This window comes from Sesamum indicum, linkage group LG13, assembly GCF_000512975.1.
Source record: "Sesamum indicum cultivar Zhongzhi No. 13 linkage group LG13, S_indicum_v1.0, whole genome shotgun sequence".
Classification (NCBI taxonomy): Eukaryota; Viridiplantae; Streptophyta; class Magnoliopsida; order Lamiales; family Pedaliaceae; genus Sesamum; species Sesamum indicum.
In genome coordinates, this window is record NC_026157.1 from 834,706 (window position 1) to 850,836 (window position 16,131).

A 16,131-nucleotide genomic window follows, 5' to 3' on the forward strand; every position below is an offset into this window, starting at 1 on the left:
TATTAGAAAAAAACTAACAAACACTAATAAATTAATTATTTATGAATGATAGTTAAAATTATATAAATTTTTATAATTCTCAAATAATAAGATAATATTAATAATTATATCAAATATTAGAAAAGTTAGCCGTAGTTTACTTAATAAAGTATAGATAGGTAATACCAAACATATAAAATCCCAACATTTGGGACAAAAAAGTTGAAGCTTTCCCAACTCAAAACAAAGAAAAGAGTTGTTGCTATATATAAAAAAAGAAAAACATAGAAATGAAGCGCTTCCGCACTCGGACAAAAGGAATTCCACCAGCAAGCATTTCTGAAGACTCCTGCCGATTCTTTAGGCTGCGGGTTGTGCTGAATCGCATTCTTTACCTCCCACGTGTTCTCAGCAGTAGTGTGATCAGAACTGGACTGGCGGTCAGCTCTTAAGGTCAGTGGATTAATTCCCTGATTTTTGCTTCAGTCTTGCAAAAGCACTTGTTATCCTTGTTTTTCCTCTTGCTCTTCCGTAGAATTAATAGAAAAAGTTGATTTTTCCCTTTTTCTTTGGGGTGGGTGGGTGTTATTTTCTTTTGTGTCTGGTATGTCTTTTTGCTCGTTGATATTGAATTATTTCATTATTTTGAGGGTTATTGAATTCCATTATTGTTTCTAGTCATTTTTTCTTTTTTGTTTTTTAGGTACCCGTTGTGGAAATTTTTGCAAAGAGTTGTTCCCTTTCTTTATATTTATTTTTTATGTGGCTTACAACTATTTCGATCTGTTTATATATTTACACATTTGGCTTTAACATTTATATCTTTATGTCAGTGTATAAGCTCTTTTGATGCTCGTTTCTATGCAGGGGACATAGGATTTAGGATGTGTATGGTTGTAATGTATAAATGAATATTTTTGTAGATACATAAATACATATACTGAGTTATTTAGCTTAATCTGCTTCTATAATGAGAATGTTTAATAAATGCGTATATTTAATACTCATGTATGTAAAAAAATAAGCGTAATGTCAAGCCATGTTAACTGTGTCAAATATTATCGCCTTTTCCATATGAACATTTAGTGTGTCTTGTGTCTTGGCAGGACATGTCCAAGCACTTGCGTAGGATGACCTAGAAAAAAAAAGAGAAAAACAAACAAAGTTTAAGTGTTTGAGTGGGTCTTTTCAAAAAAATACAAGACATGCCTAAACCTATGATGAAGACAGACGAAGATAAAAAAAATCTTGCCTTGTCTTTAATGAGAAGCATTACTATGTAATTCTCATTATAAGTTTTTTTTTTCTCAAAAGAATTTAATTAGTTAGAAGCGTGGATTTGATCCATGCTTCGGTAAATTATCGTTTTTTAAATACTTTTTAAATAATTGTTTATTTTTAATGAAATTTGAAGCGTGCTTTAGAACCGTGCTTCTAAGTTTATGATTTTTTATTCTTTCCATAATATCATCGGATTTGACAATAATCTTTTCGTTCTTTTTATTATTTAAAGAAACATACATATATATAAGTAGCCTGGTTTTATCGGGACTTCTATTCATTTAGGTTTCGTTTGGTTTAAGTGAGAGCAAAAGGGAAGTGAAAGGGGGAGAGGGAGGGAAAGATTAATAGTTTTTCTTCAAATTGTTTGGTATGATTGGAAAGGGAATAAATTTCAAATGCTTCCACTTATTTGGTATAAGGAAAATAGATTGAGAAGAAAAGACTATTTTTTGTAATTTACTGAATAACCCTTATCTTCATTTTGTATTAGAAAATAAATAAATTAATATTATTATAATTTTAGTATATAAAAAATTTTAAAAACATATTAATAAAACTTTTATCAAACAAGAACAAAAATATTTTTTATTAATAAAAATATTCATCGTTGACTTCGATGCAATAATAATTTAGCATTTTATTTTTCTTCTGATGACTATGTATGGTAGTATCAGTGGGAAGGAGAAAAGAGTTGTAGGAAAATTATATATATAAATATATGGGCAATAGAGTAAATAAAAATGAAGTATATACTTTTTGGTCTTTTTGGCCTTATACTTTCACTTTTTAGTGAAACAGTCCAAAGGGGTTTCATATACAAGGAGTTTTACTTTCCCTCCATCTCTTCCTCCTAACCAAACATCAAACTATCTCTTACATGTTCTTTTTACTTCCACTTCTCTTATACTCCCGCTTTTCGCTCCAACCACACATACTCTTAATGAAATATATATGAGAACCGTAGTCTTGCATATAATTTTTTTTTTTTAAATTTTTAAAAACATGGTCTTCTGAACTATGCTTTTTTTTTCTCCAAAACATTATATTTGTCATAATTATTTTAAAATGAAAATTGTGAAAGTTGTCCTTAAGCTCATTCAATTTTCTCTTTTTGTTATAAAAAAAACATATAAAATACGTTAAAGTGAAAACTCAATAAAGCAATGGTTTGTCCCAAAAATAAAACAAAACAAAGCCATATAGACTGCAAAAGATTAAAATATCCAGTCGGCCTTTAGTGTAGGATTTAAGTTATAAACAATAGTATCTTATGTTAAGAGATAAGTTCAAAGCATGGAGAAATAAGTGCCTTGGAACTTGTTTACCATAATTATACGCACTTATTTAATTTTTTAATTTTCTTCTGCTCCATTCTTGGCCTATCTCAGATCATGAATCGTCTACCATAATTCTCCTATGTATCTTCTACGAAATGAAGCCATTTCTAACTATTGTGGATCTGGTGATGCTAAACTTTGCTTTTGGTCTTGTATATAATTTCTTATGCTTACTTCTTGCTTCTCCATTAAATATTCTGGTTGACTAGCTTTCAATACACTATCTGTTCAGAAGATTTTCATGCCCACTATGATATAATTTCCTTTCCAACAAGTTTGTTCTCTAAACACTCAATTCTATGTAGTGTTTGTTCTTCTTCTGTTCGGATGTTAGTATATCTTCCTTCCTGCTCACTTCTATGATTTTCCATTGACCTTGGACATGATAACTTTGACAAACTTGAACTGAAAACAAGATCTTTTCCTTTTATATTGAGATATGTGCTTCTTTAAAAGGTGCCTATTGTTGAGATTTTTCAAAGTTGATTGACGGTTGACCTACAAATGGCACACTTTGAAATGTCAAGAATGGGATGTCATTTTTGTTTGTGAACAACTCCACATTAGTGCTTCATAGTAGGGTATAGTTAATTCCTAGAAATCCAATGTTTTTAACTTGACTTTGCATTTGAGTTAGATATTGGATCATCAATTTACTTGATGTACAGGCTTACAGCTTGTCTTGCTTTCATACAGAAACCTTACTAAATGTAATTCATCCACACAAAATAAAAAGTGAAGTGATAATGAAATTATAGGAAAAGCTGCTTAATCTTTTTTATCCAACTAGATATTGCCTCCAAAAGTATGATGTTTTATTTCTCTTTCTCTAATTTATAAAAAGTACCCGCTGCAGTCCACTTCACTGCATTCAGAAGTTTGTCTGCTTCAGGATGGCTCAGGATACTGTTCCTAATGCTGAAATTGAATCACCAAGGAGACGGTCTGGTCTATTGAGAGATCAAGTTCAATTAGTTAAGAGAAAGGATTCTGATCGTTATGAGATTGCTCCAATCCAAGATCCTTTGTCATTTGAGAAGGGTTTTTTTGTGGTTGTTCGTGCATGCCAGTTGTTGGCTCAGAAGAATGAAGGAATGGTGTTAGTGGGGGTAGCAGGCCCCTCTGGGGCTGGAAAGACGGTGTTTACAGAGAAGATACTCAACTTTATGCCTAGTGTTGCTATTATAAATATGGATAACTACAATGACGCTACCCGTATTATTGATGGCAACTTTGATGGTAATGTGTTTACATCTTGTGATTGCAAGCTGATGTTTAGACTTTTATAGCATCTTTGTTAATCTATTGGTTCGTCTTGAACTAAATTCCTTTACCAAAATTCTAATTTGAGGTACTCTTGTTCTTCTTTGTTCATCTACAACATATCTCTATTGTATTGTTTAGGCACTTGTGTCCTTCCCGAAATCCCAGTCACTTTTACATCAAAATCAATATCAAATGTATTGGATTATTTATTCTTAGACTACCTCCAAAATAGTATAATTACACTTCATCCCCTAGAATTTTGAAAATTAGACCTAAACTTTAAAAAATATCTATGAGCAGAATTGGTGAAATTCATTCCCCCTTGACTTAAAGGATTAATTAAATAATAAGTTGTGATGTTATATTTTAGGTGGATGAATTTGTTGTGTCTAGTGTTGAAGGGGTGTCTTTATGGTTTTCTTTTTTCTAATGTTTTAAGACAATTCCCTTGAGGATGTAATTAGGAAAATCTGTAGACTTATAAGATGGCTTAGATAGAACGTACATTATCCACGTTTTATTGCTTTCATTATGTTTACTTTTGTAATTTGTATACAATTAAAGTTTGTGATGCTTGTACTGTATATTTAAATAATTATAATGTGAATTTGCCTATGTAACTAATGGGTGTTTTGTCTACATTATGTTGTTCTAAGAGGGGTGTGTACGTTGATGGTATTCTTACACATAGGAGCGTGTTATGTGTAACATTTGAAAATGGTAATAAATGTATATGGAATATTTTTAATTTGAAAATGTGTCTTATAAGATAAAAATAGCATACAGTATTTCTGTTAACTATATATACATTGCATTTATACCCTTATAAGTTTCAAAATATTACCTAAAGGTATTTTATTTTGTAAAATATAGAATGAGACAAAATTGAAAGTTCCTTTTAATTTTTGACTATCTGTAGTTTTTGTCTGGAAACCTAATGGTGGAGTATGACGAAACATTTTCAGGATAAATCTAGGTCCATTTTCATGGCTAAATTGTAAGTACCCTATTTTAAAGGAGGTCTAAGTGTAATAACCTTTAATATATCATATGAAGTTTGCTCAATAAACGGATTGCATTCTCAAGTGCTAGAGGCTTCTTCACCTCTATGTCAGTTTTCATCTGATATTAACTAAATATGCATTGTAATACTTATTTTATACTTAAGATGGCTTAATTTTAGAGCTAAGAGAATTTTTGATTTGTCACCGCAATGTTATGCATCATGTAATCATTCCCCTGTATTGTGGTTTAGATATGTATTGAGTGCGTAGATAGAACAGTGTGATAAATTACAAACTTAAGGATATGGCATCCTGAAAAACAAAAAATCTCAAAAAGCGTATCAAGTTGGTTACTCATATATGCAAGCACTTATACAATCAATGAAAAATGGATGGCTCTGAACAGGATGCGCCGTGCTATAGTTAGTAATGATATCCACTTGTAGGATGCTCTGAAATAAAAGACAACTCGTAGAAAATAATTAATTCATGATCTTCGCAATACAATAATTAACCATTTCTCTCCTAACCTAGCAACACAAATGGTGGGATCTGAGCAATCAAATACTCTGAAAGATTTGATGTTAACTACAAAGACAGGGATCCTTAAAGCCATCTATTATTATCTCTTCGTAACATTTGAAATCAAGTACAGAGTATCTGATAACAAGTGAACCATAGAATTTTCCCTGGCAAAAGTATTAGATATGTATGCGTGGAAAGGTTAACAATAACGCATTGACTGACATCTTCTTAGAAGTGACTTCCACATGTGCTTGTTAAACTATAGTATTATATAGGTCGCTGGATTGTAAGGAGTTTAGTTAGGATTTATGCGAAAAGTAATTTTCTGAACGATTTGGTCATTTCCAGGCTGTTCCCTGCAATAATATAAAAGATTAAGTTGTGTCTAGGAGCCATAAAATTAATAGTGTTACATCCAGATATTTTCTTACTTCATTTGGAACTCAAACATTTATCCGTATTTTAGATATATGTACTTTATTTAATTGACTTGCATCTCAATCTGTCCCATTAAGTTTTGAACAAAGTTATGAGTCCATGGGACGAATTATAGCTTGAATATCCCGATTCATGGATCTCTCGGTTCGAGAAATCAAGATAAGAGGATTGAACCATTTCTTCTGACTCTTTTTCAAATTCGAAATTCTGGTTCTTACTGACACAAAAATCATCAATATATTATTTCTTTTTGTACTTTTGTTATTGAAAGTCATAAGAAGCTTTTGACAAATCAAATGAGCAGCATCTTATCATTTAAACTACTGTCTTTCTTGAAGCTTGTTTTTATCCCAATTAACTTGCATAGGGCCAGAGAGAGAGCCTTTCCGAAGCATGTTTTTTGTACCATTCAGTTGTACTTTCAAAGCTTTTTTGGCTGGGAAGAGACCAAGTATGTATGTTGGTTGGTTGTTATTGTGGTTTTATGGATTTACCTTATGCAACAGGAGTAACATCGGCACAGGGTTAAACAGTGCTGAGAATGCTTAAGCAATTGAATATCCAAAGACATTACCTGTTCGCTCTCCATGAAGCTGATAATTTGTTACTTTTGGGGTTATCTTGATAAATAAAGTTATTAGCCTGTACTCGTCCTGATTATCTCTTGAGTAGTGTTATGGTGCATACAGGCTGGGTATGGAACGGTTGGGACAACGATCACTCTTTTTCACCTCAGATGATAATGACTGGAATGACTCCTTAAAACACCTTGATACATTTAATACCCTGATTATTATTTAATACAACACATACTTACTACGACAAAGGGGTTTATCCATATTGAGGGGCATCCTTAACCTTTCTCTTTGTCATTACTTTTTGATACATAAATAAAAAGTAGCTTTTACTTGAAACCTATGTTAAGATTGGTGGCTGTGTTGCTTGGAGATAACCCAGACACAAACCGGAGTTGTAATCTTCTCCTTCCTTCCTTCCTTTCTTTCTTGTTCTTTAACAAATGCCATTGCTTTCATTTGCCATGACAGTTAAAATTTGGTTTAAATGTCATTATGCATAAAAAATGTGGGATTTGGTTTGACATGATAACCCCAGGGGCAGATTGTGCGATTACTTTGCTTCTGCTGAAACCAGTAATTGTGTGGATTATGTTGTGATCATGTGGTAAACTAATCATATGTGATGTACTTTCCAGTTCTTACTCAAATTTGCTGTTCTTTGACTACTCCTGTAGAACTATTAAGCTGTAATTACAGGTAGATTATCCAATGTCAAAGTCCTCTATATGATTATAATGCTTCATACCTTTCTGAACAGATCCACGCTTGACGGACTATGACACTCTGCTTGAGAATATCCGTGGTCTGAAAGCTGGAAGCCCTGTCCAGATTCCTATATATGATTTTAAGTCTAGCTCCCGCATAGGCTACAGGTTAAGTACTTACCACTGATGGCTAATTTGCATATGTCCTGTTATTTCTTTATGGATGATTCATCCTTTCTTTTCTAGGTATACTAATAGGACCGGCCATAGAATTTCTCTTCCTGTAAACATAAATTTTTTCATTTTCGAAAATCAGAACAAAACAAAATTGTGAAAAATCCAAAATGCTTTATCAAAATAAACGAAATGAGTACAATCTCTATTATATCTATTATATCCTCAGACTTTATCTTAAATTTGATAATTTTAGTGGTGAAATCTGCACATGGATCTCCTTCGGACTTGAATTTCAGTTTTCATAAAATTATTTCAAGGGATTCACCGCATAATTTCTAATTAAGCATTATAATCTTGAATATGGATTTGAGGACTTGAATATAAAATCATCAGTTGAATATCCTTCAAGATTTAATTTGAATATTTATAATGTAAATCTAGGCCTTAACACCGTAATTCCAAAAAATGCCATAACTTGTCTTTCGCCTTTGACGAACACGATTTGGTTTCCCACTTGAATGTCTGTAATATTCTCGAATTTGATAGATTTCGTAAAGAAAGTCCCTTAAATACCTTCAATTAGCTTTACTCTTCCATGCGTGTTATGTGTCCAATAAATTCCAAGGACCCCTTTGTACACGTATTTGAAGAGGATGAGTTATAGTCTATTCGAAAACTTTTGATTATTCCTTTATAAGTTTCTAAAGAGATAAACTCTTAATATTTGTCATATTTGATTGGCACATGACTCCACGTTGTGCAACTTGGTTTCATTACTTGGCTTTAAACCATGATTTGATTGGTCGGAACACCTCAATTTGATAGTTGTTGGCACTTGATTGATTTGACGATGAAATATATATGAGAGTACCAATTAATTAACTACTTATATTAGGAATTAAATTTGATAAATTCCAACAATTTGATAATTAATATAACATTTTACACTTGTCACTGTTCAATTGGGTATAAAATTTAATTTTGTCTACACTGGGAGTAGCACACTAGCACTAGCAACAAGCGTCTTATTGATGGCATATATGGATTATTGAACTTCAAAACGTTTGGAACCTGCAAAAGATCTTTACCTTTTGAAACATAAATGTTATTCTTGTTCTCGGTCATCTATTAGGGGTAAAACCTCTGATGCAGTAGCGGCTGTAATATCAGTGATGTGAGTTGCTCTAGAAGCCAATAAAGATTATCCAAGTAAAAGTATGGATCTTTTAAAGATTCAGAAGGGTGATGTAGAATACAATGGTCTTGGAATACCCTGTTGAAAATGTTGTGAAATTTTGAAATGTTAACAATATCCATGACTTCAGCATGTAGCAACAGGCTTAACCTTTGCTGCAATAACTTTGTTCTCAACAGCAACCTAAGTCTTATCTTCAAGATCGTTATCCATTAAATGCTGGAGTATTTTACTTTGATATAAATTATGATTTGACAGTGTTAAAGATGGAGTAGAGGAATGTATTGTTTAAACCACAAAAGTTTATCTATTCTTAACAGGGTTTGCAATAGGGATCCTCATTTTCCATTGTGCTCAATTAAGATGATCCGTTAAAGTTAATCCAGAAAAGATCACATCTTTTTCTCTGTTCTTGTAGGTTTATAATCAATTCTATACTTTAACTAGCACGTCTGCGACATTCCAATGTTTCCAGATTATCATAATCTGCTCTCTTGCAATCTACCTCCGATTGATTCAATCTCAACCATTTGATGGATCTTTTTTCCTTGTCCTCTCCCTTCTTATTTAACTGCAAATCCCATCTTCAAAATGTTTTCGAACCACCAAAAATCTTATATAGTAGATGAAAAACGAGATGTACAGCTTCTGAATCTGATTATCTTCTACTACCCGGCATTGTTTGCATGTCTGGCCTGCTATTTTTTCCCCTCCATTTCTATATAGAGGCTCTTGTGCACTTGTGATGCTATATAGTTCTCTCTCTAGCTATTATTGTATGTTTCTTAAATTCATTCAGTTTGTTGCAACTCAACCAGTTACTATTATTAACTTCTCATGTTAAGGACTCTGGAAGTTCCCAGCTCGCGCATTGTTATTATTGAAGGAATATATGCCTTGAGTGGGAAACTACGGCCTTTGCTGGACCTCCGTGTTTCTGTTACTGGTGGAGTGCACTTTGACCTTGTAAAACGTGTTCTCAGAGATATTCAACGTGCTGGACAAGAGCCTGAAGAGATAATTCATCAGATTTCGGAGACGGTGGACCTCTGTTCTCGTAGTTTCTCCCTTGCATATGTATCTAAAATTGCCAATACAGATCTTACCGAGATGAATTACAATAGCTAATGTACATCCTTGCATACAGGTTTATCCCATGTACAAGGCTTTTATAGAGCCAGATCTGCAAACAGCACATATAAAAATCATCAACAAATTTAATCCATTCTCCGGATTTCAGAATCCCACATATATATTAAAGGTGCATCTTCTGCTTCTGCATACAATAACACTAAAAAGTATTGCGCACCTCACATTTGACCCTTTTGCATTAGTCAACAAGGCCAGTGACTGTGGATCAAATTAAGGCTGTCCTTTCCGAAGATTATAGAGAAACTACAGAGGAAACTTATGACATTTATCTTCTCCCACCTGGAGAAGATCCTGAAGCATGCCAATCATATTTGAGGATGAGGAACAGGGACGGGAAGTACAATCTCATGTTTGAGGTTGGTTGGCCACTTAAGCTTCACTATTATATGTTTTCCTTAATCAAAGCCAAGTAACTTTGCTATTTGATTAAAGAAAAGCATCGTACCTTTGCGTCCAACGCATTACTTACCAAAATTCCAACAATGTGTATGATATTTTGGGGCCTCCTTAAGCCTTTTATTATGATTTTATTGTTAATTTGGTATTGAGCAGAGAACTAATGACTTTCAGGAATGGGTCACTGATAGCCCCTTCATAATATCACCAAGAATTACCTTTGAAGTCAGTGTGCGTCTTCTTGGTGGACTAATGGCACTAGGCTATACAATTGCATCCATCCTGAAACGAAGTAGTCATGTCTTCTCGAATGATAAAATTTGTGTGAAAACGGATTGGTTGGAGCAACTTAATCGCAAGTACGTCCAGGTATGATATCAACCTACTGTTTGCTCTGAGTAGCATCTAATATATTGCTTAGATTGATTATTATTGTGAAGCTGGGATCACGAAGTATTCTGTTTTTAATTTCCTTGCAGTGTATTTGACCTGCTGGTTATGAAATTTGAATTGATATAATTTACAGAAGCAAGTGATCCTTTTGTCAAGGTGGAGTTAAGAATAGTACAAAAGTCATCACATACTTGTGGACTAGAATCAAACGTGTGTTTTGTTTTGTATTTTAATCTTTTGAGATGCAAGTGATGTTAGGCAAGCATTTTGACAGACTATAAATGTGTGAAAAACATATGTAAAGAAAGTAAGTGAAAGACTTACGATTTACATAGTTTGAGGATTGTCCTATGTTTATGGTTGCCTAAGATTGATTTCTACTGTAGTATTTTTGTGTGTATTGCAATAAAAAGCCATCCACCTAGGATGTGTGCAAAGCATTTTGGAATTACGGTGTTACCCCTAGATGTAATGTTGGGACATACTCCTTACTCGTTCGCTTATTATATATCTGAAGTGATACTCTCTGTGATAATTTTATTTTAGCTCTGGATTTTGATTCTTGCAACTGGAGCAAATTATTATCTGATTGCTATTTGATTTAGCTAACCTTGTACACAGGTACAAGGAAGAGATCGTTTATATGTCAAATATGTTGCTGAGGAGCTGGGATTGGATGGTTCCTACGTTCCACGCACATACATAGAACAAATTCAACTGGAGAAGCTCATAAACGATGTTATGGTTCGACACCTTTGAAATAATCAAGATTTGTTTATCTTTTCATACTTTATTATGTTTAGACTCATCGCAAAATCTGCAGGCACTGCCCGATGATTTGAAGACAAAGCTCAGCATAGATGATGATTTGGTCTCAAGTCCTAAAGAAGCTTTATCCCGAGCCTCTGCAGATAGGAGAATGAAGTTCCTGAATCGGTATGCATTACTTATGGGCATAAGCCTCTGAATAAGTAGACAGTTTTCAACTGCTGCAACTAGTTTTGGTTTTCTGGTCTCATTACCAATTTCCTGATTCCTTTGAGGAGTTTCACTAATCTTCTGAATTATAGTTGATTCTTTCACTATCTGCAGTGGGATCTCTCAATCTTACTCAACGCAGCGCGACAAAAATCTTACCAAGCTAACAAAACTTGCTGTTAACAATCGGAGGTATGATGCAAGAACCCCAGATTCACCAGCTGCACTTGCTAATCAGGTGATTATCATGGATTTTGGTGATTGAGCTGTTATAATGTTCTGTGGTTAATTAGTTGACGTTGAAAGTTTCATGCTGTGTAAAATTATCAACTTACAAATACTTCAGGATATAATTGTTTTCCTTAGGAAACTCAGTGTTGAAGCTTGCAATTTCTTTTTGTCTTTTGTTTTGGTTCTATTTTGTGATTCTTTTTCTTGGTAACCTAGAGTGTTCCTCTCCTAATGACCTATCATGTCAAAATTGACCATCCTGTTATAATCATGCTGGACTAGTGGCTTAGATCACAGTTTGCGGAAACCAAGCTTTGTTTTCATTTTCTGGCTATTCCAGAAATAACCAAAAAAAATATGAATGTTTGTTTATGTCTTTGTAAAATAGACAGTTTGTTTTAACTCATTTTTACTTATCTTGTACTAATGCAAAGTATAAGATCAGGCGTACTAAAACTCCCAAAAGTAGAGAATAATTCCTTAAAAATAAAACCAAACGAAGAGTGACTTGAATGATGGACATTTCAGAACTTTTGTATGTGATTTTAAAGATTTAAAACTTAAAAACCATTTTATTTTAAATTATTATTGTGCTTGTTTATTAGTCATATACTATGCCATTTTTCACTTACCAGGATATTTGTTTCAGGGCATCGTTACTCAGTTATCTGAACAAATTTCCACACTGAATGAGCGAATGGATGAATTTACATCACGGATTGAAGAACTAAACTCAAAAATTCCAATCAGGAAAGTGTCGGCTAGCCAGCAAAATTTGGCATTGCAGGCTGAAGCCTGTAATGCAACTGGTCAACTTCTACCCAATTCCTCCTCATCGTCGCAATTGGCAAGGGAGTCTCCTTTGATGGAAGAGGTAATTCCAAAATTCACTCTTTTATTTTCCAAACATTGTTGCTCAAAGTTAAACCCCCTCTTTGCAAAGAGCAAGACTTTGTTTCATTGCTTTGTGTAGGAACACAAAAGAAAAAAGCAAGAATATTGGCATTTCATTTTCATTGTTTTCTTAGCAGGATTTAACCTTTGTAGAGTCGCATCTTTGGAACAATTTCTGTGCTTAATCATTTAAGTTAAAGACAATCTCGAACTAATCTTGGTAAATTAGATGCTTCTTTTCTTCGAAAATAGCTACCTAAAGTCATGCATGGCATTTAAAATTTATATAGATCATCTGTGAAATCTGGTGCCTGAAAGAATCAAGAGGCATATGTTTAGTTTGTGAAGCTTAAAGAAAAATATTATTCATTCACTATCAATCTTGAAGGATTCATAGGGATTACTAAAAATTTTCTTTCCTTTTTGGGCAATGTTCATTGACACAAAAGAATAGGTAGGGCTCCATGTTTTAATCCATCAATTTCACGCGATATGGTCATTTGGGTTATATTAGGCAGATTGAATTTTCTATTCAAAATCCTTTTGCATTTTCTACTGTATTTACATACACATGCCACGTGTATTAAACTCTTTCCTAAATAAAATAGATGATGTAACTTTTGTACAAATGGTGTGTATTTCCTAATGCAATAAAAGATGCAACAGAAACTCATTAAGGACCTGATGGACATGGGTATTTAGGCCTGAATGAATTGAGGTAGAAGTAGCGCAGCTGGAGTTCGTACAATTGTTCATACATGCACGTTCCCTGTTGGTTTCTTGTTTAGAAGCTTAGTTTTTCTCATCAACTTATTTCATACCATGTTTTGGGTGTTAAAAATCAGTTACACCTCCTATTTCTTTCCGAAGTTCGTAAAGTTATTCGAATAACAAAGATTTGGACCTTTGCCATTGAACTTTCGTGATGGCTGTTTATGAAGCAGAGACCAATAAAACATTGTGCGTGCTGTTTTATTGTAAAGAAGAATAATTTATGCTCAATTTTTATACTGAGAACAATTTCATGTGATGTTCAAATTGCTATTCTACTATCATCCACTTCCTAGTTACCTAAAGCCCGGAACCACCATCATGATTACTAGTAATTGCTACTCCCTCAATTCATGTGTTTAAATATCAAAGTTTTTACAGTTCTAAAGTGTAAATTTTTATTTGTTTATGTGTATATTTAATTAGGAATGTGGGTGTTATCGGATTCTCATTATTCGTTTATCTTGTAGATTTAGATGTCAATAAGCAAACTGGCTTAAGGAAACAAATAAAAAATATAGTCAAACACTATGATGCAAATACCAACTTCTAAGAATTCAGGTCAAGATAGTTACTTGGGCATTTCCTCGATGATTTAACACCTTTTAGCCTCTAAAATTAGCTGCAAATTTAACATATTGCCCTGGGAAGCAAAGATATCTGTGATCTTTCTTCGTTGATCTTCTGAACAACTTTGTATCCCTCATATTCTTCCGTTCCAACCGTGGCCCGTTGCTAGACCTAAACACATCTTGTTGTGACAGTCTTTGTAGCAAGAAAGCTTGCATTTTGGTAAAGATTAGAATTACTAAATGTGGAGATGCTTCTAATTGGCCCCATCTTTTCTTGATTTTTTTATAATCTAAAGATTAGGACAAATTCATTGCGACTACTGAGGAAACCTAACCGCTTGAAATGTTCCTTTCATCAAAGTTCATTGAGACATTGCCTAACTTGATCACCTACCCCAACCAAAGCATGATTAAGTCCAGCCCAGTCTCCGCTAGATCAAACTTTAGGGACCGGCCACACCATCCTGCAATACATCCATATAATTGGCGGGCTCTATATTCTTATTGAAATTTGAATTCGTGATATTCAAATGAAGAAATGAAAAGTTGACTACCAATTCATCAGATTTGTGGTTATGGGTGCTAGACTTACCTTGGGCATCCTATATTAGTTCTTGATATCTTGTAGCATCCAAAAGATTCATATAAATGATACCAACGAGCATTGGCTACATAAGTTATTGGTTCTAGTAGTTTAACCTCTTCCATCAAGTATTAGACATGTCAAATTCTGTTCCTTGCTAATGATCTCCATCAATCAATTCTTCATTTGTAAACAGGTACTACATATTGCTCGAGGACAACGTCAAATCATGCATCAAATCGACAATCTGAGCAGTCTCCTCCATGAATATTATGGGGAAAGGTCTCTTCAAGGACGAACACATCAGACAGGAGGAGCACAGGATGTAGGCTCTATTGGCATTCCTTTACTTCTCTCTTTGGCTGTCGCCGGTGTTGGAATTCTATTGCTCAGAACTGTGCCGTCACAAAAATAAATGTGGATTGCTGCTCGTTTGCGCTTACTCTATGGACTGTATTGTATATATAGTAGATGAAGATGAAGTGAGATATACTTTCTGACACGTACTCGGACTGATGGGAAGAAAATACGGACTCTGCAATAGTAAGACTGCAAATAAATTCGAAGTGGAGGAATGCATAACACAATTGTTGAGTGGCATTTTGTAGGTGGCCAGTTAGGCTTAGAATAACAATATAACGCATCAGGCAGCATACAATAGGCCTTGTTTCTGCTTGGGGATGAGAATGATCTAATAATTGATATTCAAAGATCTAGAGTATATGTTTAATGCATTTTAATGAGGATTCTTTATTTGTTGTATCGATCTTTTTGGAGTTCAATTTTCTCGTTATCTCGTTCTTGTTCATCATCATGTAAAGCCTATGAACATAAAGTTCTTGTTATAGTAGGAACAACATATTTTACTGTTTGAACTATACGGATGTTTCACTTTACTACTTAAATAATTTTTTTTTTTAATGTGCTACTCTTCAAATTAATTCAAAAACACATGTTTCCTTCCGGACGAAATATTTTATTTTAGATGGTCAAATTATATTAAATTATCGCACTTTGCTTTCTAACATTTTGGAATTTCTCACTTTGTCATTCAACTTGGGGGCGTTCACTTGGGGTTAGGATCAATAGCCTAATCTAATAAAAGCTTGTTTCTTGTTTACTTTGAGTGTTGGAGCCTAGGCTTGTGGCCCAATCATGGCTAGACTCAATTATTCCACCAACGGAGGTGGGTTTATTAATTACGTTCAAATTAATTTTATTAGAAATTTAATTTAGAATTGTTACTATGAAAATAAAGATGAAAGAACTCTTGACATTTTTTCTCAAAATATCAATGCGTAAAAAAGTTTAATAAACTATGTACAAAATTTAGATGACAAGTAAATCTAGTCCATATTTATAAAAAAATTACAAATTCATTAATTTTAAGTTAACAAATATTTATGAATTTCTAGAATACTAAATTTTACTCATTCAATACCCCTACTCGTGGTTATTTTAGAATCCAAATCTGGACTCATACCAGTTAAGATAAGTAGTAACTTGGGCGTAGACCCAAGTCTAGATCTACCATAAAATTAATGGGTCCGAATCTGAATATTGGCTATTATAATGGGTCTGAATCTGTGTAATCCACATCCATTGACAAATCTAATAGGTCCATCTAGATAAGACAATGAATTTATTGTCTTGTCTAGACTTTTTTCAGAAATT

The 16,131-nt window shown here is 33.5% G+C and overlaps 1 protein-coding gene across 4 annotated transcripts; it reads left to right on the forward strand.

Moving 5' to 3' along the window:
• LOC105176023 (uridine-cytidine kinase C) lies at positions 221-15,221 on the forward strand. Of its 4 annotated transcripts, none has more exons than XM_020698598.1 (12): positions 228-432; positions 3,445-3,839; positions 7,169-7,283; positions 9,333-9,528; positions 9,635-9,748; positions 9,822-9,995; positions 10,210-10,404; positions 11,050-11,172; positions 11,252-11,364; positions 11,521-11,644; positions 12,287-12,511; positions 14,654-15,221. In XM_020698598.1, the coding sequence occupies exons 2-12, from the start codon at positions 3,494-3,496 to the stop codon at positions 14,870-14,872; spliced, it is 1,944 nt and encodes a 647-aa protein (XP_020554257.1). In that variant the 5' UTR covers positions 228-432; positions 3,445-3,493; the 3' UTR covers positions 14,873-15,221. The 4 variants fall into 4 exon arrangements, with proteins under 4 accessions (XP_020554258.1, XP_020554257.1, XP_011096995.1 ...); XM_011098693.2 differs by having other exon boundaries at positions 3,457-3,839; XM_011098694.2 differs by having other exon boundaries at positions 3,493-3,839.

Coding starts and splice junctions, on each gene's coding strand:
- LOC105176023 (XM_020698598.1), top strand. CDS start 3,494: ATGGCTCAGGATACTGTTCCTAATGCTGAAATTGAATCACCAAGGAGA. Junction 11,365..11,520: donor AGAATGAAGTTCCTGAATCG/GTATGCATTACT, acceptor CACTATCTGCAG/TGGGATCTCTCAATCTTACT. Junction 11,645..12,286: donor CAGCTGCACTTGCTAATCAG/GTGATTATCATG, acceptor TATTTGTTTCAG/GGCATCGTTACTCAGTTATC.